Raw genomic sequence first — 26,272 nt, 5'->3', positions numbered from 1 at the left:
ATGGCCCAGGTGCTGCTGCAGCAGTCGGGAGCTTGCGCCGCCGGGAGCTTCCGTAACAAGATGCCGTCGGACGGCGAATCGGACGAGGGCACGGCCGCCCTTGTGCGGGCTAGCTGCGGCACTGGCCCCAAGAAGCCCGGCCCCGACAAGCCGGAACAACTCGGCTTGACGACCATGACCGGGCCCATGCCCCTCGGCCCGAGGCCCGCCACCTGGCACGAGCACGTGTACGCCCCGCCCCCTCGCACCCCCACCCCCCACCGCATCAGCGACATACTCGGCTGGAGCGGACCCGGACCTGGTGGCGGTAATGGGCCCCCCCGGGCCTCTCACCACCACCACCACCACCACCCCCAACAGAGTAAACTGCTCGCCCCGACCCCCAGACGGCTCAGTGTGACCAGTCCCCTCGTCAGGGCACCCCTGCCCATCTACTCGCCCCTGCCCGCCCACTCCCCGGCTTCGGTGCACACGGTGAGTTTTTTTCACCATTTGTCTTCATCATCGCCTACACACACATATACATATATGTATAAATGCATCGGTAAACAGGGTAGCTTGACGTCGCCGCCGTGCACGCCTAGCCCGGCCTCGCCGATGATGTCGCCGGCTTCGAGCTACTGCGGCACCCAGCCGTCCGCCGCGAGTTTCCACTCGGTCGCGCTGTCGAGCTGCCCCGGCGAGGAGTGCGAGGACGGCCCGCTTAACCTGACCACGGGCCCAAGGCGCAGTCGGAGTCCCCCGGAGCAGTACCTTTACGAGCCGAGCGCGGGACCGGAGCAGCGCAAACGACCGAGCGAGGAACACTTGACCACGGCCACGCCGACTACGACGTTCCTCGAGCCGGAGGGCATGATGTTCGGGCTCCATCAGGCCCACCACCCGTTTCCCCACAACGGCCAGTCCGCGGTCGAGCTGCTGCAGGCCAGCGCCAGGGAGTACAGGAAATCACTCAACAAGTCGCCCAGCAAAGGTGAGATATATATCCGCCCCGTGAATGTCGTTAACAACGCCACGCAAAAGCCCGCAGTAGAACAAAGCGAGTATGGTCAGACGTCGTGAAAGTGACTTTTTTTTTTTTTTTTTTTTTTTCCCGTCGATTCGTTTACAGGAAGTAAAAAAAAAGAATTAAAATCGCCACAGAATTCAGCGAGATGATTGAAGGCGAGTTGTGTACGATAAATCGAGCGAAACTAGAGAAAGAGAGAGGTGGGGGGGGGGGTGGACGAAAGTGCGAATAAAATCACGAGGTAACGAGAACGTAAACAAGAGCCGGTATGGGGTTCCCCCTTTCCTTGGAGGGGGGGGGGCTCGAACGGAGGAAAGAGCGAGAGCGCCCGATGATGTAAGAATGCGATTGTGCTATGCCGGGCATCCGCTGCGGAACGCCCGATTGAGATCCGCGAGATTGCAGCCGGCGTGCTTCTCTCCTCTTTTTCCCTCCTTCGGGCGAATCTCAGAGGCGGGAACGGGGGAAAAGGAGAGCATCTTGGGCTGCCATAACGTATATACATATAGTGCCCCACAACCGAGAGAACGCGCTTGCGCTCGACAGCGATTTCTCTCTCTTCTATGGCTCTATGTAACACTGTGCAGCCCTTTATCTGCCCAGCATAGTTGAGACGGTACTGGTGGAGGGGAGAATGCGTATATAGGTATAATAATATACGAGCGTTCAACGCGAGAGATTCTCGCCGCTATATATACACTTCTAAACGCCGCTCGCTACTCGACACTCTCCATGCGCGCCACTCTATTTGCGGCATTTACCTGCTATATACGCTACACGCGGCTTTGTCTTCCCTCCCGCCTATAAACTTTTGCGCCTCGTCCTTTTCTTTTTGTTTCTCCCCCCCCCCTTTTCACGAATAAATATCATCGCTGCCGCAGCTTATTCAAGCTCCGGCCGAATATTCAATGTAGGACCGAGTGGTGGGTTATCGCGAAATTTGAGACTGCAGTGCTACACTCCGAAAGGGAAGAAGAGTTATTTGCGCCCTTGTTTCGATACCTCGCGTATTGATGGAAATCATTCGTTTTTGGTGTTTGGTGCAATTTCAAAGGTGAATGAGGTTGCAATTTTTTTTTTTTTGTTTGTTTCTACATTAATTGTGAAAGGAAAATACAACGATTCGAGTGGATGGTCCATGCGATGAGAATCCGTTTAATTATCCACTCGATCGTGACGGCGATAACAAGAAGAAGAAGAAGAAGAAGGAAGGAAGGAAAAAAATAACCACCCCATCCCAACTGTAAACTCTCGAGCTCCCACGAGTAATTAATCTCCCCTTCTTCCCCGGCATTATACATGCGCGCTCTTCTTCACCGCCACCAACTCCATTTCCGGTAATCACGTATTATACACACCCGTTCCCTTCCACGAAAAGCCCCAGCTCGGCCGGCCGAAACGATCGAGCTGAAAATTTCCAACGGCCTCCCTCGGACGCGAATGCCGACATACATAATATACGTATACACGTTAAACGCTTGATGCTCGGCGGGTAGTGCCGCGCGGCACATAATAGGAAAAGAGCGATACACAGGCGCAACGAAGTTTGCCGAAGCCACAGGTTCATAAACTATGCGCTGGCCGCGGGGGTGGCTCGAGAGCGCTAATACAGAGTAGGAGAGAAGGGGAGCACGCTGCTTCTTCTCGATTGGTATATGTATACATATTATGTACATGGAGAAGGGGGAGGAAGGGGTGACGGGGCTGAAAACTACAGTAACTCGACTAGCCCCCCCTCCCCCACCTCTTCTTAGTTTCCCCTGGTTAGTACCTCCAATGTACGTGTAAACGGGTAGCTTTACCCATAAGCTCTCGTTTGACTCGTCGTCCCCGTCCATTCATCTTCGCCAAGTCTGCAATGCACGTGTTTATAAGCAAGATTATCTATGCACACGTGCAATTTTAATCGAGTAATATGTTAGGTACATTTCGTACACAGGCGGGCAACTATTGGCTACCCCTGTTACATGCACCTACAACGTTAGTGGGTTGTCCGCCCACTGATGCTATACGAGGACCCAATAGTATGATCGGTCTCGATTATTTCTCGTTTTCTTTCGTATAGATGTATCTCGGTACACAGTGGTACGAAGTGTATATATACGCTCTCTTTTGCTTTCTTTGTTTCTCGGTATCTGGCGCCCCCCCCCCTCTCTGGCCCCTCCGCGTAATTAGAGGCAATTGAAACAAGCCAAGTGCGGAGCCGGGCGATTGATCTTCCGAGTTGCCATCACCGTAATATTTATGTAGCGCTCGAGTCTGTTTCTCTTATATACGTGGGTATACGTATACCAACGCGGCTTATTTTCTCCCCCTCCCTCCCCCGCTGAAATCACACCCATAAGTATAATACAACACTCGGCCGGCGCGCAGTTCACCGTCTCCCCTTTCCTTGCGTTCCGTAATACCTACACCACTTTTCGTCACCAATCAGTAGCTAAGAGGTCCGCCGTGTGTATATATACCAGCCGCGCTTGCGTACATCCCCTTTCCCTCCCCGTCGTTGCTCCATCTCTGCTGTGTGAAATCGATGAGGGGCAAGTGTGGCAGGGGGGGGGGGACTCTCTGCAACGGGGAGAGCGCCAAAACATTCTCCTCCGCTCCTCCTCTTCGTCGTGTATAGTTGTGTGTATACGTACACATATATATAGATCATCCCCTACCCCCTCGACGCACCAACTCCCCCTATATCTCTCTGGTTATCTGGCTTTGCTCGCTTAAGCGCGCGCCGACACGGCGCGTATATACGTATACCATGTGCGTGTGCACACCCGCATGCGTGCATCATCAAATCTATACAGTACCTACCCCGTATACGTATTTCTTTTTATAGTATATGTACATGTATTGTATTATATTACCCGTAAAACGGTACCAAGAGCGGTATACGCTACAATAAGGGCGATAAAGCGAGATGGAGGATGTACGTATACGTCTATACCGAGTGCTCGGGTGTATATATGTGTTGCACTGCGTATAACACATCATCAGTGCAGAAGAAGAAGAAGAAGAAGAAGAGGAGGAGATGAAGCGTCGACAATGAATGTCGCTATACGTTGCAGAGAGAGAACGAGCTTGCGGCCGGCACAAATGTATATATAGGGGGTGGGGTTGGGCGGCCGGTCGGTTATCGATCTCCCGTCCCGATAAAAGCCCCATCAAACATTCAGGGCGCGTTTAATAAGAAGCCCGTTCAACCCTAATTGCCCTCCCCCACGTACACGTATGTATATAGCTTCGTACTGATTTTTCTCCTCCCCCCTTTTTCTCTACCTTACGTAGCTTTCTTGCTACATACATATAAGTGTACCTGTTTTACCTGCCAATGCGATCGATCTTCCGTAATTTTAATCCCCTGCCGAACTGGACCGCCGGCCAAACGAACTTTATCACAAGCGCATACTCACCGCGAGAAAGAAACGAAAAAACAAAAAAAAACACCCCTCGTTATACTTTCGGCTGTTGAATTATTCATTCGGCCGATGGAATTTGTCCGAGGTATCGTCCTCCCCGGATATTATATATACACACGCATGCGAGCGTATACGAAGCACCGAGCAATTAATCTCGTACGATCCGACGTCGCTTGTATAATATACATATATACGCGGGGACAATTTTTCAAACTCCAGCCGGCTAAACCTATAACGACACCACCACCGTGTAGACAGAGTGACCTGCATCCCCCAGTACATGAATGAGGTAACTATGGATGGAGCACTGGAAATGCTTAGTTTTCCAATTAATTTGCCCATAGCACCATACGGGTCGTGTACATCGGGTATACCGTCCATGCAACGATGTAACGTAATATATGGACTCGTCTCGTCAAACGCTTGTACATACATACAATAGCGAAAAAGCAGTAAATTACGCGCTATACATATATAATACATACACCTCGCGGCCGAACTCCTCTCGTGTGCGTGCATCAATGTGTGTTCAAACCAAACCGGGTAATCGCCACCCCCCTCTCAATGTACACGCAAATCGTTGGATGCTCGAGTGCGCTATTGCATTATTTATATATACGTACCCTCTCGCAGTCGATTAACCAGAAGGACTGAAAAAACTTTCTCAGGGTATAACGGTGAAGTTACAAAAGTCAAGCCTCGTACGTACTTGTCGCTTTGGCAAGCTATTGTCCGACTCGTAAATGTAATACAGGGTATAGGTATAAGGTATAGGTATACAACAACCCTACAAACAGTTGGATACTGCAGTGCATTAGGGGCTAACCGGCGAGAGACCGCAGATGGATCCGCCAGACGTATCCTGTCCCCCTCCTCCTCTCCTCTGCTTCCGTACTTTAGCTATTGTAGCCCGAGGGATAGCTCCACCGTATATACACCCCATGGTGTAAAAAATCCATCGTGTTGCGAATAGGTCTACGTTACATATATTATATGTCTGTAGAGAGCAAAGCTCCGCCGTTATGATATTACCGCGTCGCTGCGAGGATAAGTTGCGCGTTTGACTGCGTGCCTTTTTTTAATTTCAAAGCTGCGCTCGTACGTACACTCGTTTTTAATTTTATCGCCCCCCCCCTCATCCCCAATGCCGCGCTAATAGGCCGGCAAAAAATACTCGACGACTTTATTTCATTATTCGCCGTTTTCGCGGTAATATATATATATATATATATTTCCCGGCGCTCGATTGTTTTTTCCCCCGAAACGCGTTTTAATTAAACGCCCGCGAAGCCCCCGACAGGGTGTACATTTAAAACACCGCGCGCCACCCGAGCCCCCATTCGCCGTAATTGCTCTCTCCCCCCTCCCCCCTTGCAGGTGCTCTTTCAACTTTTTATCGCCGCGGAAATAGTTCACCTGTTGTCGCGCAACACCGGGATTTTTCATCCCATTGGTCGGAAGGGCGAACAAAAAAACAACAATGAACCTAATGACACGGGGATTTCGAGCAACTCGATATTTCAATGTACGGCACAGTTGGCGGCATTTGGATTCATTTGGCAGAGAATGCGGGCACTCGGTGTATACACGTAAAGGAGTCCTAATCCCGCGTGCGACGATAAAGTGCGATATAATCCGTGCCGATCGACCCCCTCCCCCCCCACGATTCGCAGTAGCGAAATAAATGTTTGGTCGGACGATAATATGCCAATTACCGGTAGTTCGTAAATCGATTTGCCGGTTTCCGAATATCTTTCGCCGGGGCTTGTCTGCAACGGCTCTGTTTACGTCGTAATTAGCTGCTTCGGGGAAAGAGAGGATTACGCGGATGTGTCGCGCTACGGTGTATTACAGATACATATACGCGCAGTGTACAATGTGCAGCGATGCAGGACGCGTTTACACCCTTGGGAAAACCCATAGGTTTTTTTCTTTATTTTTATACATTTATACATATAGTGCACTGCCGGCAATTAAAATATGGCGGGATCTTAACGAGGCGTGTTTTACGAAATTTCGTGGGGCTCTTTTGTCGAAGCATTAATTTGTCGCGACGATTCGCACCCCCGAGCGTATAGTGTTCCCCCGTGTTGCAAGTCCCCTGGTGTCGGAGCTGATTTTTATTTTAATTTTTTGCTACATTGTTGTAACTTTTTTCAACAGTAAACGCAAAAAATTGTGAATTAACTGTCTGGTGGTTGTTGGGAGTATTGAAAAATCAGTTTTCGCCACGTAAAGCAAAAATCAAGGCTGGATACCCCTATACACACAAATATATGATGTATGTTTTTCCGACCGAAATCCATTAATTAATTGCTCGCATTGATCAACCGTCGAGTCGAAAATTATATCATCCCTCCGCCTCCGATATCAATAGAGCCAACGCTCGAACGTTTAAAAAAATAAAACAGCCCACCCACGCGCACTTGCCTCTCTCTCTCTCTCACTCGCTCGGCGTAATCGATATTTATCGCTCTGCCAACAGAGTGTGTATCTCCCCACCCCCCTTGCCCAACTACGGCTCGAAGCTGATGCTCTGGCGTCCATAAAATTGCTCGTCGCCTGCCACCCCCCGGCCGTATAAATGTCGCACACGGGTCGATCGGGGCAAAGCAAAAAGCGAAAAAGTGACGCGCGCGCGTGTCGTTAACAAAATAGCCGGAGAAAAGGTGGCGAGGGGAGATAATTATACATACCCTTGGGAATTTGATGCGGTGGGTAAAAAGAAAAAAATAAATAAAAAAATAGTCGTTATAACTACCCGATCAACAAAGCGTGACCACCACCACCGACTGGCATCGGGCTGTTTGTCGATTTAACGCGCGCCGGCGCCGATCAAGTCTCGGGGGTTTATTTAACTCTCGCTCCGATCGCCGCAAAACTAGGTGTTTATATGTGTACCCGCTGGTGTCCGATGAAGCTGCAGTTGTTATCCGTATACTCGAGAGAACGACGCTCTTCTCTCCTTGTTTCATCCATCTTCTCCCCATGCATGTACCCGGTTTTCGCTCTCTCTCTCTCCATAGAGCCGGGCCCTTTTGATCTTTAACGCGCGTGTACATTTATAGCAAAGACACGCAGTCCGCGCAAACGGCGCGTGAAAGCGTGCTCTTTCGCCGTACACGTATAGACGCGTCTTTTCGAATACATCACGGGTTATATATGTATGTATGTACACGCGTGCACGACACTTTGTACGGCCGAGGAGACCAGAGTATACGCGTATGCTCCCCTTTTGCCGACCCCACCTTTGGAATGTAAGTGGTGTACATCACGACAGCGCCCGGCAAACGAACGAGCGCACACACACATATAGGCCTTTATATAGTCTCTCACCTGGAAAATAACCCATTTTAAAACCTCGGTGCGGCTGACGTGATGGCGCTTGCGTGTACCCCTATACATACTTTCTCTTTCTCTCTGTACTCCATTTTCCGCGAGCCATTAAGTACAAACACCTTGGGCTTACACGCCAGTCACACCCCGCCTTATCTCACTTACCATGGCGTCATACTTTTTTTCGTAATTTCATAAGCTCTGTATACCTCTCATCTTCAAAACTCCCTCTTACATTTTCGCAAAGACAGGGCCGATAGTTCACGTGTGTACGTATATACATATATGCACAGCGTGTGCCATATATTTTTAAGTAGTACGAGTCGCAGTTGCGTCAGACAGGTGTAAGTATATATTATATACACATTGGCCGCGAACGGGACGTGGGCAAGGGGTAAAGGTGTATCAGATAACGCGCTCTATAAATTAAATGTAAAATCAATATCGGAGCAGAGTAGGTATAAGGTATAGGCGTTGTGTGTACAAAGTATGCTCGTAGTCCTGTTTGCTTTATGTGTAAAAACCTGTAATGGGTGAAGAAGCGCGTACATTTTTAAAAATAGAGCTACATCGTATACGAAGCCTAGATGTTAAACGAGATCGACGGCTAAGAGATATATGTATGTGTGTATGTGTGTGTGTGTATAGAGTGCAGAGAATCGTTATAGACGCCTCGAAGAGCACCCCCCCCCCTGGTAAGTGTGTAGTTTATAGGTGGTGGTGGTGTACACAAAGCGTGTTAGCCGATGAGTAGGACGGAAACTCGAAATTGCCCCTCAAAGCGGGTGGTTCACAGAGCGGAGTCGTTAAGTAGCTTTCGGAGAGGGAAAAGCGCTCGATAACCCGCCGATGCAAGGGAGGGAGAGGGGGGCGCACTAGGGCGTTCAATTACCGTATCATTTTAGCCCACTTCATTTTCCCGTCGTCGGTCTACATAATTCATCCTCTGGTGTGCCCTATACACTCGATGTCCCTGACTTGTAACGCCCGTATACAGGACAATGGGTGTGCGTATACATGCAGGCAACGTTCGGTACCCCCGTATACGGTGGACAGCGAAAATCCAAAACCACCGAGCTTGGACGAGGAAGTGGCATCCCTACATATATATTTATACGCGCGCGCGCTTACGTACACGTATATACATAGCTGAGAGCATCGCCGAGAGCAATATATATATATACATGTCTGGTAGAGATGAGCCGACCAAACGTCGAGAGAGAGAGAGAGAGATGGTGTGTGTGTATATAGGGAGTAGGAAATCGATAAGGGCTTGAGAAATGCAACTGGCGCGTATCATCGCAGCCCGACTCTCCCGCTCAAACGGCAGCCACTCTACTGGCTCCGTAAATCCGCTTCCATTGCTCCTCCCACCTCTGCCTCGTACAGTTGTCGTCGTCTTCGACATATCTCTCCGTACCTATCCGTGTTCCACATACATACATACATACATACATATATATATATATATACGCATCCTCCTCGGTTCCACCCAGGCAAATGCCAAAAACGAGAGCTACATTGAGGGTGGGTGGCAGAGATGATGGAAAAATTTGTTGCCGATCATATGTATAAAAACAGCTTTCCACGATTCGAGCATCAAAAGTGACTATTTGCAAATCACGGGGATGAATTCAATTGCGAGCCCCAATGTGCCTGCTCCCTTCGTTCGTACAGCTTCATATATATAATTTGAACCATCAGCCAGGTGGTGGAGGTGTGCATATATAAAGTGATGCAGGAGAGCCAACTCTCTCCCTGTGCGGCAAATGAAGCTCGTTTTCCTTCCACCTCTCTGCTCGTCGTTCGCAGCGTATAAATACCGAAGCGCTCGCAGCTCGCTCTCACCCTTCGTATACCCACGTACACCTATATGTATACGTATATACGCGTGCAAGCGCTTTACACAACCGTATATATGTATATACCCTCTCGCCTTCTCTTCCCCCCTCCCCCTTTGCCAATGAACGACGTCAATTCCTCCCTCCCCCTTTTTTTTCATGCACCACATCGTCTCGCTCGTACACATCTGTCTGTCCCCTTGCTCGCTCGGCCGCGTAAAAAAAAAGAAAGAGAAAGAAGAAGAGTCGAGCTGCTGCTGCGACGATCCATTACTTTATTGTCTCGCGCGCGCTTCCCTCCTCCCCTCCCTGCCTCTATTAGTTAATGAAGTACCGCGTGTATAGCCCCGGCGCCCGAGATCGATCTCTCTCTCTCTCTGTCCCTGCTTTTCCTCTTTGCTTTTTATACCGGAGCACTCGATTACGAATTTACCGTTTATACATACCTACTTACACGCGCGCGTGCGATCGTTCTTTCTTCCTTTTTTTTTTCGTTTTGTTGATTTCTTCCCTCCATCCATTACTTTCTATCTCTGGGCAATGATTATAGAGGATGAAACTTATATACACAAGCGCGACTCTGCCAACTGTGTACTTAATGCGAGGGGATGGGAAACAAAAAGAAGAAAAACGGTATATAGAGCACTGAGCGTGACGTTTAAGTATAGCCTCTGTGCAGCCACGAGCGATCAACCTCCTGACCGATCGTATACTTGGAACACAACGACACCGATCACCGATCCCGCCGATTTTGGCTCGTTACCGATTTTTCTTTTTTCATTTTTTTTTTTTTTTTTTTTTTTTTTTTTGCCTTGCATTTCAATCGACACGGGAAACGTGATCCTTTTTTCCAATCATCCCACCCGCGAATCGGTACACGTATGCGTGTGTAGCTAAATATGCGCGCAGCAGTGGATCTGTTGTACGGCCCGATAAATTGCACGGATGTGTACCGTCGGTGCTATCCGAGAAGGAATTGCATTCGCTGTAATTAACAGGAGATGTTTCGCGTGACTTTGTTGTTGAATACACAATCCCGCGTGGAAATACCCATTATGAATATAAATACCGATTTCTTTGTTTCGACCATCGGTATACCTGTTACTTATATTTAAATACACGCTTTGCAGTTCTTTTTTTTTTCATTCGGCAAAAATGCTCTTTAAACGCGTTCATGCCTTTTCTCTTTTTCTCTCTCTCGACTCTCATCAGCGAGTTGTACAGTTGTACGTAACATGCGCCCACTGCCACGCACATCCACTCTGTGTCTTTGTGTAAATATATATATATATATGTATAAACTGCTTTTACCAGCAAACGTTTAACGTGGCAGCTCTATACTCTCGTCTGTTTGAGCGCGAGTGGGCGTAGGTTATATAATAGATCATACATGTACGGTAAATGGGTGTTGTTTTTACGCATGTGTGTGTGTGAGAAAGTCAGTCAAGCCAGAAATTATGGTGTACATATACTCGTCGATAAACGTGATGGGGTTACGCACAGCTTGCCTTCTATCCTCACTATAATTGAATACCGCTCGCAGATACAGCTTATATACAGGGTCATCAAATATACAGAAATCTGTATCGATAGGCGCGCACACCTTTATTTATACATGTATTGTGTCGTATAAAATTTATTTATGTATTATTATCATCATCCAATGAGTGGTTGGTTGGTTGGTAGGCCCGTATCAAAAGTACATATAGGTACTTTTATCCCAAAGTATACACATGGGGTGTACGCGAGTCATCGATCTGCATTTCAATCGTATGCATGTATGGGTGCATATTCCCTAAAAGCAAATTAAACTTGTGTTTATGAAAAAAAAAAAAAAAAAAAAAATTTGAGTTAAATAGAACAGACAAGTCGAGAGGTACAACGAGCTTTGCTGCTTTACTAACCCAGTAATCCTACGTATCGGGGATTCGGCAAATGTGCCGATAAATCTCGGCTAACGCTCTAGCCGATGTCTCCGTTAAACGGCTGTAAATTTCCTGTAGCGAGAAAAAAAAAAAAAAAAAAAAAAAAAAAAAAGAAAGAAGAGAAACGCCAAAATCGTGTACGTCTCTACAATATTATGTAGACCGGGTCACTCGCACGTCTCGTGTCCCGATTTTCGTCTCCAACACATTATATATTAAATATTGCTCCAAAGAGTCGAAGAGACAAGGCACTCGGCTTTTATGAGACGCAAAAAGAGTACACCCCTAAAACAGACTGTGCTGCCCGGAACCACTACAGAATCGAAGAGAAGACAAGAGAGGGAGATAGATGGCATCATCATAAGGGGTTTGCGTGGCGAATGGTGATGGTGGTGGGCTGTCACGTGTCGACGTTCGAGAGAGCATTCGAGATTAATTTCCAGCGCCTATTGGGGTTGCCGAGCACACGTATATATACACACACATACACACGCAGATGTATGTATAGGTACAGCAGCACGTTATATAGCTTTGAGTATGGCATCCATTCGGAACATTTGAGCCAGAACTGCGTATTGATCGGTTTCGCCGGCTCATCGAATACTAAGTAAGCCCTATACCGTCACATCCCGAGCCACCCCTCCATCTTTCTCGTTCCATACATACACACACATACACACACATGTATACATGTATCCTAAATGTATAGCTCTGTGTGTGTGTGTGTGTGTGTATAATATGTATACACAGGCTCGGTATAACTGTACACGTACATATACATATACATAAGGTACTGCGACACTCTCGCGGGAACAGACAGGGAGAGAGAGCGAGAGAGACCGAGAGGCGATACACCACCCAATTAACACCCCTAAACACGCCACCGCAGCCAGCTAACCATCCAGCCTGCCTGCCTGGGGAGCCGGTTTCACCTATATACAACACACACATATACCTATACGTACGAGAGATATCAGCGTATATACATATACAGAGGGTTTGATGTTGCCGCCACTACCACCACCATAACAACGAAGAGGGAGTATGTGTTGTATATGCCACTGCACTGGCATGCCACGATCGCCCGTGCCAGGCGTTATTTAGCCCTCACCCCACCCCCCAACCCTCTCCAAGCGTGCCACGATCTCGTTCTATCCGTCTGCGTGTGTGTGGGTATACACGTACACGTATAGGCGAGTATTTGCGGGGGAGACCTCGTGTATCCAGATTAATGCGAGCCAGAGGGGCTACATACCGGCCAAGGGGGGGGGTGTCGTCGACGACGATCGAGCAGCGGAGGGATTGCAGGGGCTCATCCCGAAAAATCCAAGGGCCAGCTTATTGGCTCTTTCGTATACAATATTCTCGTATAATATCTATCGACGCACGGTTGTATATATACTTACGTACAGGCCTCTGAACCAACAACGTTTTACCCCGACGCGACGTTTACAAAAGGGAGTTGGGACAGGATCTTCGAGATGGCGGTTTTCTCGCTTTTCATCGCGCGTACCGACCATAGGTACTCTATCTCTGGGCTATCGCACCGTCAAAGAGATTTTGGGCAGAGTTTGATTTGTGCGACCCCCCCAAGAGTTGATTTGGGTAAACGACGTTATCTCTAGGCGCGTAAAGTCGAGTGTTTTTTTTTTTTTTAATAATGTTTCGTTGCAATCGATCAACGCGATCTGGAACGGTTTCTTTTTTTATTTATGGGCCGAAAGTAGATTCGCGCAGTACCGGGGGGATGATTCCGGGAACGAAACAGTGAAAAACTCGCGTTAATATAACGAGAGAACGTTGTTGTATTCCCGTCCAGGAATCAAAAAAACGTAAATCAACATCAACGGTGCAAAAGCAGTTTTATTACCCGAGGGGGGTGGAATGAAAAAGCACACGGGCTTTACCGTGGAAAAAAAAGGATTTATTAAATATTGGCTCCATAAGCTTATTGGAAGTGGGACAATATTTTCTCGACTTGCTGTGTATCGCATATTGGCCCAGCTATACTCGTCGGGGATTCACATTTTTCTGCAGCGTGAAAAACAATGGCCCTTTTTTTTTCTCGCAAAAGTTGTGGTGTGTATGATTACACACGACGAATAAAATTTAAAGTATACAGGCATGCCACCGTTTTACCAATGAATTTCGCGTTTGCTCGATCGAGGTAATTTTTTGAAGTACGGTGCACACCGTTTGAAACGAAAATTACATTGGAGTCGTCCCAACTTGAAAATTGGCCGAAAAGAGCACGTCGCCCGTAACAAAGGGACCGTATACGGTAAAACAAAATATGAAATACGTGTATATACGAAGAGGCCGGAGAAGAGAAGGACGCGTTGTGGCCGAAATCTCGATTGGCGCGTTTTCCCCATCCCTCGGGCGTAATTGAAACGTCGCGCGCTCCTCTTTTGAACGTCACGGTCGCCGCATCTCCGCAAAACTCCATATATACACGCGAGCCATCATATCGAAGGTATGTATACGCGCCCGAGACAAATTAGTTATTGCCTTTTTCACGTTCGTCGTGTGTATGTACACCGTATATATACATGTACGGTATAGAGGCTGTCGTTCGATCTCGTGCGTATATTAAATTTCTTTTGAGCGTCGCAGAAAGAGAGAAACGGACGAGCGTGTGTACAGCCTCGAGGCTCCACTGGCTGTCATTGCCATCGGAAGGGGGGGGGGAGGGAGGATTGCGACGAGATGTATATTTATACGTACGAAAGAACGGGGGAGTTGTATTATTGTTGTTGGGCTGTCCGTGCCATCGTTCGCTCGTCTCTTCGACCTGTCCATCCATATACTCTCTCGGTTATGCGTGTCTTTTCCCATTTGGCCTCGACGAGCGTGGCGGCAGTCTTGCTCTTTTTTTTTTTTTTGTTTTTTTTTTGTTTTTTTCCACCCACTCGTCCCCTCGCTCGCATTCTTTCCGTGTCCCTATTTCTCTTACGTTTTAACGACGATGGAGTACTCTCTCCCCAAAACTCCGATGCTGTCGCTGACACTGTGTGCTCTTTCTCGTTTCGAGTGCTCGCACGCTTTTTGTTCGGTTTTTTTGTTCATATGTATCCCTTTGAGAGTCAAATGCTTGATTGTCATCCGAAGCAAAACGCGATTGGGAAGCATACCGGCTACTAAAACCGGAGCTCTTAAAATGTTTTTCATTGGGTTTTTTTTTTTTTTTTTTTGTTTTTTTTCCGCTTCGTTTCGAGTAACCATCGTTGATTAATTTTTCGTTCGTCCTCGCTTTTGATTGGGAAAACACTCCACGTACACACACCCACACGTATATGTATGACTGGCGCGCGCGTATTTTCCCCTCTCGACTCTTTTCGAAAGCGATAAATCCGATCGCGACGACGACACTACATGGGATATATTCGCGTGTGTTGTCCCTTGTCAACTGCTCCAAAAGCCTATGACGTGTACCCGTCCAATTTCGCTATTTCCATGCACAAGTATCGATATGCGCATTCGATTACAACGCGGAGCGCGTTATTTTGAAACAACTCCAGGCGTATTGGATTTTAATCGGCAATATATGCGAGGCTGCTCTTCCGTTTGCTGCATATACGCCCTACAGGCAACAAAAAAAAAAACAGCAGCTGTCACTGGAAAAGTCGAAAAGAGCCGGGAAACTGAAATGTGACAACAAAGAAAAAAAAAACGAAACAGAAGATCGGTGCGTATACAGTTGTGTAATGTTATAATGTATACGGGCGTATAGCCGTCGATTACCAATAAACCCGAAAAACGTGAATCCGTTGCGTGCGAAGTGAAAGAGAGAAGGGGGGGGGGATAATCACCGGATCGGTGGATGGAAGGGAGGCGAAATTCGCTCGGCAATCAAGCCTCCCCCTTCGGCCCACCCCCTCTTACACATACGCCTGATCGTTCCTCAAAGGGCTGCCACCATATATATACACATGCACGTATAAACACCATCGCCAAGTACCAATGTACCCCCCCCTATACATATATATATAATGTATAGATAGATAGTTTTTGTATGTACATATTGCGCAAGCAGCGCGCGTTAAACGTCCCAAAGAGCTTATATGGGCGAATCGAAGGATCGGCGTAGGTAATTATCACCGGTTTCTCCCTCGAGTTTGGCGACAAAAGACGCTCGGCATAATATAAGATGCCCGAGTTTGCGCAACAGCCCTGACGCAGAGCGGGAGAGAGTTAGCAACGAGGCAATTTGTTGAACCGAGTGCGCACGAGTATAGGTATACACGGCTCGACGGGCCGTGCCCACCTTATTTCCCTCGGCCGCCCGGGTTATAATTAGCTACACCCGGACTCCCCCTACCCCACCCCCCCCCTGCTTGCTACTGCTGGAGAAAGAGAGACCGACACTTTTGCCCGCTCCCCGGTGCAGGTTCAACGTCTCTCGGCTTAATGACACTGAATAGCGATGATAAATTGCCAACGCGCGCTACACTTGACGCTACCTATACTTACACGTGGAGTATATTATATTACAGTATCATCCCTTTACCCTCTTCCATGTATGCACGAGCGGGGATATATTTCATTACATATCACACAGAGGCACAATTAAAGTACCGCTGTACCCTATATACTCGTCATCGTCGCCACACACACACGTACTGGTAATAATAATAATAGTGGTGATCCATGTGTATGGATATTTGCTAAATAATTATTTTAATAGCTCGCGGGGGTTCAACGAGTGGGAGGAGATTGCCAGCGCGTGTTGTTTCGTTTGGGGAAGGCAGGCGAGCGCGCCCGCGCTACTATTTATAAGTTGACGGGTATTTCGCCAAACCGAAAGCTTTCGCGCCTTTGAGCTTTTGATCGTCATCGCCGCGACAGTCGGGCAGCGACGATTCCTCCCTCTCTGCTACGGCGACGCCTTTAATTACGCTTTTTATAGGCTTTATTAACCGAAAGCGCCCAGAGACACTTTATTATAACGCACATGTATATATACATTTGGGTATATAATACGGTGCACAGTCCGTGTGATGTGCACCAACAGCTGCGTGCAGTTCTATTCGATGATGATGTTATTCACCTCGTGCCTGATTCGTTCCTCCAATTGATGTAACGTGTTTCCAAATATCTGCGTTTTTTTTTTTTTTTTTTTTTTTTTTTTTGCTTATCCTCGCTCCAAAAAATGGCTCTTTAACGAAAATCCAAAGTAGGGCTGGAAAGAAGGGTTGAGGAGGTCACGAAATATTTTTTTTCCACCCCCTATAGGGTTAATGAGAATCGGGCGAAATTGTTTCAAGGTTTCGAGTGTACTCGGCAAACTCAATTTTACCCGCAAGATATGCCGCAGTTTTTTCAGCTCAACCCCAAAGATGTCTCCCTCCGGTGAGGTCAAATTGTGTGACATCGTTTTCGTGTTCCTTAAACTCGAAATAAACACCACCGCGGATATATCGCCGATATATTTGAAGTCGAATGAATTTGTCATCCTGCCAATTCGGGACGATATTGTACTTTCATCGTACAACTGGCCGTACATGTACGGTGTGCCGAGATTTTTTTCAACTCGATGAGCATCGCATTCGTTTTCGTACGGACGACCGAGTTCGCCCCGAGAGACGCGTTAGAAATTTAATTAGAAGCGCTGACCGAGTTCGGGCCGGTGAAACGAGATCTTATCTAAATTTTAAAACCCGAGCAATCAATTATTCAAGACCGAGGCCAAGCGAGAACTATACGCGTATAGTTTTCTCTCACATTTCTTTCTTTTTTCCTCGCTCGAATCTCCCGAGCGTCTCGATTCCCGTGCACTCCCCTATTTTAATCGCGTGGACCGTTTAGAGCGAATAATACATGTATATGTACATATATGTATGTGAACGACAAACAAGCCCCGTCGTATATATACGTACCGTACAACCGGGGATTTATAAAGCCGTTTCGTCGGGCACGGGAGTTTAGGTCGGGGCAGGGGGAGCAGCATGGTATCAGAAAACACAGCGCTGATGTATAAAATATGTATACGCGGAGCAGAGAGAGCAGCGAAGCCGGCGGGCACGCGCCGATTCTGCCAATTGGAATAAATTGGCTGCGACGCGTATATTATACACGTATGCACGTATACGTATATTGTTTTAACCGGGTGCTCCCTCCTCTTGTGTGTGTGTACATATAGTGGGTACGTGGGTGCTGCAACGGGCGATTTTTTGATTTTTATTTTCCGTTAGCCGAGCGAACGTATCATTGGGATGGTGGAAAAATTCTCCCCCGGCTAAAGCGGGAGGGGGCACGCGTGTTTTTATTTTTAATTGTTTTTTCTTTTTGTTTCTTTTTTTTTCTTTTTTTTTTTTTTTTTTTTCTGTATCGGAAGTAACGGATACCGTGTGTTTATACGATCAAACGACAGTTTGTTTTTTTTTGTGCAGTTGCGATATTGCAGTTTTGCTGAAAGTTGATTAAAATGCCGTTTCACTGGTTTTACGTGTATCCAGAGCGATTTGGCTTGGAAATAAAATTGTATCCGCACGAAAAAGTCCATTTTACCTTAAAATTTTTTTTAATCAAAGCAATTTACGAGTGGTCAAAACTTATGTGCAAATGAATTCGAGAAGATACACACAGACTGATGCTCTTGTTTGTTACGAACAATCAATAATACCCACGCCCAATCACCCAATCGCCGTTCAATGCTGCAGATAACCCAACGATGTATACATTATAAGCATACAGCTGCTAGATTGGTGTTTGCTCGCTCATTCGATAATCGACGAACATATTATATACCTGCACTTACTCCTTTTAGCGTCAATTGATTAGCTTTCCGATATGGTTCTTCCGAGTTAACTTTAACCACAAATTTAAAAAAATAAATAGTGAACTGTTACAAACGGGTATATTTATTATTTTCAAAAATAATTCAAACAATGGTTGTGCAAGATTTACAGTATATGGATGAAAAAAAAAAAACAACAAAAAAAATTAAATAAAATTCTTACGTTTCCCTGTCTTACGTATGTATGAGTATAGGCAGGTATATAACGACTTCTGGTTTGCCGCGAAATCTTCTTTTTCCGTAGCAAGGGGTGTATACTGCGATAAGTATATAACCCACGGGGAAGGGGATGACGAGGAGCTCGCGACGAGCGCTAACTCGCTGAAATATCTTTTAATTATTTAGCGCATCGTGGCGCATTTTAAGCGTACATATATATATATATACGAAATCCAGAGATAGCTCCGAAGAGAGTCGTCGTCGTCGCGTCTCCTTATACATATATACATACATATCTTCCATCGCGCCCTCGCTCACTTACGCGCGCGCACACACTGACAGACAGAGCTTTTATCCGTCCCCCGGAAAAGCTCGAAACCGTATATAGCTATAAAGGCTCCACTGCGATGAACACGGCCACACACACACACACACACCGAGACATACCTACACTGGCGTGACGCCTACACGAAACGCTAAAAGGTCCGGAAGAGCTAAGCGGGCGCTTGCGAGGGAGAGAGAGAGAGATGGGCACCCAACATATACACAGAGGTAAAGCTCGTCTTGTAGCCCCCAAGAGGGTCGTCCCGCTTCATCAATTATTCGCTCGTTTGTATAGAGCAGCTCCGGCTCTTTTGGATTATTTTTTTTTTTTTTTTTTTCCTTTTCCCTTTCCCCCGTTCGTTCTTCCGCGTCACGAGAGTTAGGCACCGATGTTATTGTTGTTGCGTTGTAACGATCCGACAAACGTGGAGATGGTTATTGATGGGAGGGCCGAAATCGAGCATACGCGGTTGTAATATCTGCTCCTCGTTCCCGATCGATCTGGCGAATCGTAGTGGAACTGCTGCTACCGACCATCGTGTGCCATCGTTAATTTTTCCTCAACCACACACACACACGCATAGCTTAATCGCAGACACACGGATGAGTTGGGGGGGGAGGGGGGTGGTTGCAGGGTGTATACACACAGTTGCGCGAGAGCTTGCACGTGCCTTTGGTATTATAGGCTCTGAGGGAGAGGGTCGGGGATAGACCTCCCGCAGGACAGACGAGAACACACGCGAAACGAGAATCAAGGGTTGGGGGAGGGGGTGGGGAAAAGGGAAAGAGGATGGTTAGCGAGCAAGTGGACGGATAGAAGCGTCCAGCTATACGTGTATATGTATACTATACTGCTACACAAGTAGCGCACGCGCGGCGTTAGCGGCGACCGAAACAAAGGTGAACGTCCCTGTGATTTGATCCTATTAATGTGACCCTCGTGCTAATTAGCGTGAACTGCTACTGCTGCTGCGGTGATGCGGCGGATAATCGATAACCCAGGACCGAGAGAGAGAGAGAGCTGCTGTGTTCTCTCTCTCTCTCTCTCTCTCTCTCTTGAATCCGGTATGCCTATATACCCCCAGTCTACTGCCGTTAACCCGAACGTGGGGGGTACATGTACATAGGTATGCAGCCTATCATGCCCCGGCTCGTAGCAGCAACGGCATAGCAGAGATGGCAGTGGCAGTCGCTCCTCCTCCGCCCCGGCCTATACCCATATATAGACATATATATATATAACGCCGAGGACGAGGATGACGACGACAGCGGAGCAAGAGAGTAGCTCTTGTAGTGGGGGGAGGGAAGGGGGGCGAGGTCGTTAGGTTCGCTTCAGGTACCCTGTTTGACCAGTTCTCCGGAACAAAGCCGATGTTACAGGCTAATAAAGCTCCGCTCTGCTCTCCACTTCGCTCGGCAGCTTTTCCTCTTTCACCCTCCCACGGCGAGAGCTTGCAAGCTCAGAAACACTTGGGAAAAGAGCAGTGGCAGCAGCAACAACAGCAGCTCTCCGTATTATGGAAATAGGTCCATGCCAACGACGACAATGACGACAGAGCTACATCTCTCTCCTTCTCTGCTTATGGATTGACTATTATATTACAGCCAACTCGAGGGTTATACGCCCGAGTAGCCCCTCCTGATGCTCGTACAGCGTATATATATATACATATTATCTACACGTATAGGTATTAGCTCGATGTATACAGTAACCAAGTACAACACCCCCTCTCATTGAATGATGCAGTGGCCGCGCAAAGCGTTTGGTCGGCGATTGCCAAAGAAGAAGATGGGAAAGGAGAGAAACGGGAAAGTGGATTTATCGAACGCCTTTCACGTGTCGCTTATCTCGAGGGAGAAGATAGACGAGGGATGGATTGGAGTTGTCTATACGTATACATATATATACATAACGGGGTGAGGGTGGTGTAAAATTTTTTATTTCCCGTTAAATCGGTGTTCGATTTGGAGTTGTGGGGATCATCGATCACTTTGCATCATCGAGTGGGGTGTGGGCGAGTTTTTTTTTTTTTTTTGGATAAATATATATGCCCATGTTTGTTGGCGTTGCGTGTACACATCACGTACCCCCATAAATTGGGACCGATGCTCGACCGGGGTATAATTATCACCGACGCGCCTGATGAGGTATACCGTATCGTGTGCTCTCGACTTGAAAATTGAATTTTAAATTGCGGTAAATGCTTTGATAAGTAACGATGGAGCACCAGCTGTGGGAGGGGAACAACGAGCACACTCGGGAGGGATGAAAAATGAAAATGACCGTACAAACGACGAATGAACGACTCGTTAAGAGTTTCTTGGGAATTAATCGAGCGCCTATACGGTGAATCCTTGGGATTTTTCAGAGAGCAGCAGCAACAGCAGCGGGGGCAGCAGTGGCAAGGCTGCGACCAGCAAGCGAAAAAAGTCCGAGGCCAGTGCCACGGTGGTGGGATTGGCGGTAACGGCGTCGACGACGGCGACGACGACAACGACGTTGTCAGCAGCAGGAAAGGAGTCGACGGCGGTGCAGCTGAAACTCGGGGCAAGCGGTGGCGGAGCGACGGTTGCAGAGGAGAGCAGGTCGACGCCGGGTTTGGTGTCGCTGAGCGACGCGGCCGAGGACGCCGAGTCGGCCGAGCGCAAGAAAAAGAAAGCCCGGACGACCTTCACCGGCCGGCAGATCTTCGAGCTCGAGAAGCAGTTCGAGATCAAAAAGTACCTGAGCTCCTCCGAGCGCTCCGAGATGGCCAAGCTCCTCAACGTCACCGAGACCCAGGTGAGCCGATCGCAAAATCATTGGCCCGGAAAATTCAATGTTTGCGCACCATCGATAATTTTGTACTATCCATTTGCTCCCCGTTCGAGCAGTTAATGACCAATTGTTAACAAAACGAGTTTGCCAACAATTAAGTATTGTACACATCGGTGAAATTATTCAAAAGCATTTGGGTTTGCAAAACAAATGATTTCGTGTGGTCAAAGAGATTCGGTGGCTATAAAGATAAACAAATCGACACGCCGAGTGGGGAGATATGTCCAGCTCGTTTTATCATTTGTTATTTACGCAATTTTCGATCCTTTAGACCAACAATCGCGCGAGGACCGCAAATTTCGAGGGTCACAATGTCGCGATAGGTTTGTCATGGACATTGTATACATACGTACATACATATATATATATACGTGTAGATGTTTGCGTGCGTATGTAACTCCGTCGAGGAGAGCCACGCCATTTCCGTGTTTCCCCGGACTCGCGTCGGAACGAGAGCTGTTAACTAATTAACATAATGTTTGGTCTTCTCCGTAACGTACGTATATACACATACACTTCTTGTCGCAAGTTTCGCGCGTCTGTATACGCGTAAAAGTAAAAGCAACGTCAACGCAACCGGGCATACGTATAATATATTGTATGATTGTTATACATATATTGTCATACTTGCGCGTAATGTATGCAAAGAGGAGGGGTATGGAGTATAGGTTGTGCACGTATGGAGTGGTGGCGGCAGTAATTGGTTTATAAGGAGTTGCACAAGTGGCCGCGACGGTTCGGGGAGTTTGGTGGCATTGGTGTTGCCGGGGCGTATCAGCGGCTATCAAAATCATTAGTGGCAATCAGTGACAATTGCTGGCACGCAGCCCACGATATACAAACACCTTGTCATTGTTATTATTACAAATGCAAATTATATGGCTTTTCTCCGCGTACGGTTTGATCGTTTAGGTGTGCAGTATATGTATAAATATATTATGTGGCCCATCCCTTTGACATCGTCCAACGTGGCAAGCGCAAGTGTCGTACAGGTTTTTTTTTTTTTAGTTTTTCATAATTTATTTATTACTATTAATTGCAAAGTACGAAGCTCGACTGGCAAAATTAGCGGCATGCGGCTATCCGTCGTTTTGGCTTTTTAATGAACGACGCGCGCAAGCTCATTGTAATTTCCCCGACATAAAATTGATTTTTTTACCATATATATATACACGTAGGTACATAGACAGCAAGAGACTCATGTAAAATACACCACGCCACCCCTCCTCGAATGCCGGGCTAAACGTTACCTTTTTTTCTCTCTTTCTCCCTCCGTTCGTGCGGCCAGCTGTTATTTGCACGCGCGCTCGGCTAAACGATTTGGCGGCGGCCCAAATTATGTGCTACACTGCTACCGAACTACCTAGTATTTTTAAGTAGATTAACGGAAATGTTAACTGCCCCGGCCCCACCCTCTCCCCAAAGCTTATTGGGCTCTCCCTGTATATCTCTATCGGTGCTCTTCACTTGGGACTTGGGTTGTCGACTTTTTTTTTCTTTTTTTTTTTTTTTTTTCATGCCATCGCGCAATGTGTTTCATACTCTTACTCCTCCTACCTTTTTCCGGTTAATTGGATGTTATGAAAATTATACGTGCTCTTGTAGTACTTTTTTACATGCGAATCACCGCGAATATTGAAGTACACTACGATAGTTTTTTTCTTTTATCATATTTTCAATTTTTTACATACATTCACAAGCGAAACAAAGCCAATCTATAATTATATATTATACCTCTACCGCATCGGATGAGTTTGCACGAGATGAGCGCACCACATTTATTATACGTATAATTTTCCATTAATCGACACAATGCGACCTGAGCTTTTTGCCGTATATGTATACGTTAAAAGATAATCCTCCCATCGTTTCGTTTTAATTTTCATTACAGTGGTTAATTATAATAAAAAGTTCGTACGCGCAGCATCGCGCGTTCAACCCCACAAGATGTAAAATTTCAAAATTTTAAACACACGATTGAAAAAAATAATGAATAAATAAATAAGTGGATTAGTGCTCTTTCGTGTTTTCACTCTGGTTACACGATCCAATGTAAACTGTCATTTGGAATCGCGTTCAAGTGACGATTAAATATGTAGAGTCGTAAAGCTTGGCAATAACTTGTTCGTTGTTCCCGACCGATCGTGTCCGGGGGCAGGTGAAGATTTGGTTCCAGAACCGGCGGACAAAGTGGAAAAAGCAGGACAACATAAGCAACGCCGAGGCGGCCGAGCACAAGAACCAAAACAACCCCAAGTCGGGTGGTCAGGGTGGCCCGGGCTCCAAGTCGTCGGGCAAGCACCACCAGTCGAAGGACATGTCGGAGCTCAGCTCGGACTCCAACAACTCCCTGCTGGTGAGCGACGGCAACTCCGTGCCCGACAGCAACAGCAGCCGAACGATCGCCTCCCCCGACCCGTCCCCACGACCTGCCAGCAACAGCGGCGCCTCGGCGAAAATCAGCTCCCGCGACCTCGTCGCCGGCAAGGGCCAGTCCAGAATAGCCAACCTCAACGCCAAGGAGCCGCCGGACGACGATGCCGGGGTGAGACCTCCACCTATACACTTACACACGATCGTCACTTGATTTTTTTTTTTTTTATCATTATCATTGTCATTGTTTTACCATCCCCAGACGAGTAGTCTCGAAGCTCTGGAGTTGTCGTCCGTTGGCCACAGGCAGTTGTCTCCGTCGCCGTTGAAGAGGCCGACGACGCCTACCGATGACGAGAGGCCGGACGAGGAGGACGAGGACCTTGAAGGCACGGCCAAGGTGAGGACGAAATCGAGCTCGAGCCCCGAGTCACCCGACAGCTAACCAGCGACGGACTCGTCGGCCGTTGCTGCCGTGGCCAAAGTGGGACTTTTGTGACGTGGCTTGGCTCGCCTGAGCTCTGGACTCGCGATAAGTGGCCTGTGACGATCGAACTGATGATGCTCGGTAGTTTTTTTTTGTTTTTTTTTTTTATTCTCTTAGCGTAAAGATGATCGGGTGACTGTGAGAAAAACTTTCTTGTTCGCGTACAATGTGTTGGCGTCGGTGGTGTCGATTGTTTTCTTGAGAACAGCTCGATTGTAGGCGGGGTTTTCCCGCTCGTACTTTTATGTACGGGCCACATTGCAACGTCAAGTAGTGACTTTTTTTTCGTGAGACGCTTCGCCGACTGTTGTAAGCGGCAGCGCGTCGAGGTGCGGGACGTACGCGCGAGTCCCGCGACTGTGATTTTAACCGATTTCCTGCCTCATACAAATTGAAGAAAATGAAGAAAAAAAGAGAGAGAGTCAGTTTTTCCTAAAAGTAACGGTATGCACGTATAAAAAATTTTTAAAGTAAGATTTAGGTTCTGTAATCGCCTATGAATTGAACAAAAAAAAAAAAAATAAAATAATAATTGATAAATCGTAGCACATGTGACATAAAAGCCAATTTGTAAACATTTACGTACCTGCGAACACAATTTATTCCGCTTCTACGATCGATGAATGCATTCATCCATGCACGAAACCTTGCCTCTCTTTATTCTTAAATAAAACCTATCATTAATTATAATATACATTGCGTAATTTAAAACGACAAGCACGTGGTAACCTATTGATCTATAAGATTACTTGTTATAACGACGCGGTAGAATATAGAGCGAATTTTCTTTTTGGTAACAAGTACGAGATGTAGAAAGGAAAAATTATAAAAGATAAAACGACCAAAGAATAAATAATTGTAGAGGTTGAAGTCTGCTACATTGGCGGGCACAATTATACTGTATATATACATACGTGATGTGTGAAGAACTATTTCCATACTTGTCGCATTTTTTTTTTTTTTTTTTTTTTTTTTTATTACTAAGCTTTTTATCTACAAAATACGGTGTGTTTGATTTATCAAATTAAATATAATATCTTCATCCACCGATTTTTATTTTAACATGTATTGTAAAACTACATTTACAATGAAAATACCTGATGATTTTAAGAAAACTAATCTTTTTTTCCAGTTTATCATAAACAAATATTGTAAAACTTTCGTTGTTGTAGTCGAAAATAATTTACTACGAAAGAATGTAAGTAATGCTCGAATGAATTATTTATGGGATGGACTGGGCAGTTTCATAAACCTCACAAATGATTTAACTAAAACCAGAAACATTTGCTTAAAATTTACAAATTATTTACATTAATTCATTTGAGATCTGCGATTTTTTTTTTTTAAATTTAATCACTCAAAGGCTGTTTGTAACTTTGCGATGAACCAGTAAAACCAGCAGTATAAATATGATGTTATGAAATTGCCCCGCTCTCTTCACCCGCATAATATCTCAGAAAGGTTACTCAAGAGATAAAATGTAATTTAGACTGACAACATTAATGTTTAGTGTGCAATATAGAATTACAAGCCAGAACACAGTTGTTGTTGTTGTATATTTACTTTAAAAAAAAAAAATTAAGAGTATATAGTGTATACTTCGGTGATTAAAGTTAATCATTTTTATGTTTCTCTTAAAGTAACGCGAGTTTATTATAAAATTTCGAATTGATAGTTTTTTCAATTGTAAAAGCTGCAGATGTCTCTACAATGTATGGAAAGTAAAAAATAAATTAAACATATAGTTTTTATCGATTAAATTTGTGTGTAAAGTTATATTATTGGTAT

General features: G+C 46.4%; 1 protein-coding gene across 1 annotated transcript; it reads left to right on the top strand.

Moving 5' to 3' along the window:
* On the top strand, positions 1–24,532 carry LOC106640204 (uncharacterized). The gene is made up of 5 exons (XM_014354159.2): positions 1–474; positions 553–973; positions 21,176–21,588; positions 23,783–24,169; positions 24,260–24,532. The coding sequence occupies exons 1-5, from the start codon at positions 1–3 to the stop codon at positions 24,440–24,442; spliced, it is 1,878 nt and encodes a 625-aa protein (XP_014209645.2). The 3' UTR covers positions 24,443–24,532.
* Positions 24,533–26,272: the final 1,740 nt, after the last annotated feature.

Source organism: Copidosoma floridanum, unplaced genomic scaffold (assembly GCF_036245765.1).
Source record: "Copidosoma floridanum isolate Cflo_tuat_1 unplaced genomic scaffold, Cflo_Japanese_pri ptg000006l, whole genome shotgun sequence".
NCBI lineage: Eukaryota > Metazoa > Arthropoda > Insecta > Hymenoptera > Encyrtidae > Copidosoma > Copidosoma floridanum.
Note: the sequence above shows the minus strand (reverse complement) of the source record. Positions and strands in the feature narration are given on the sequence as shown.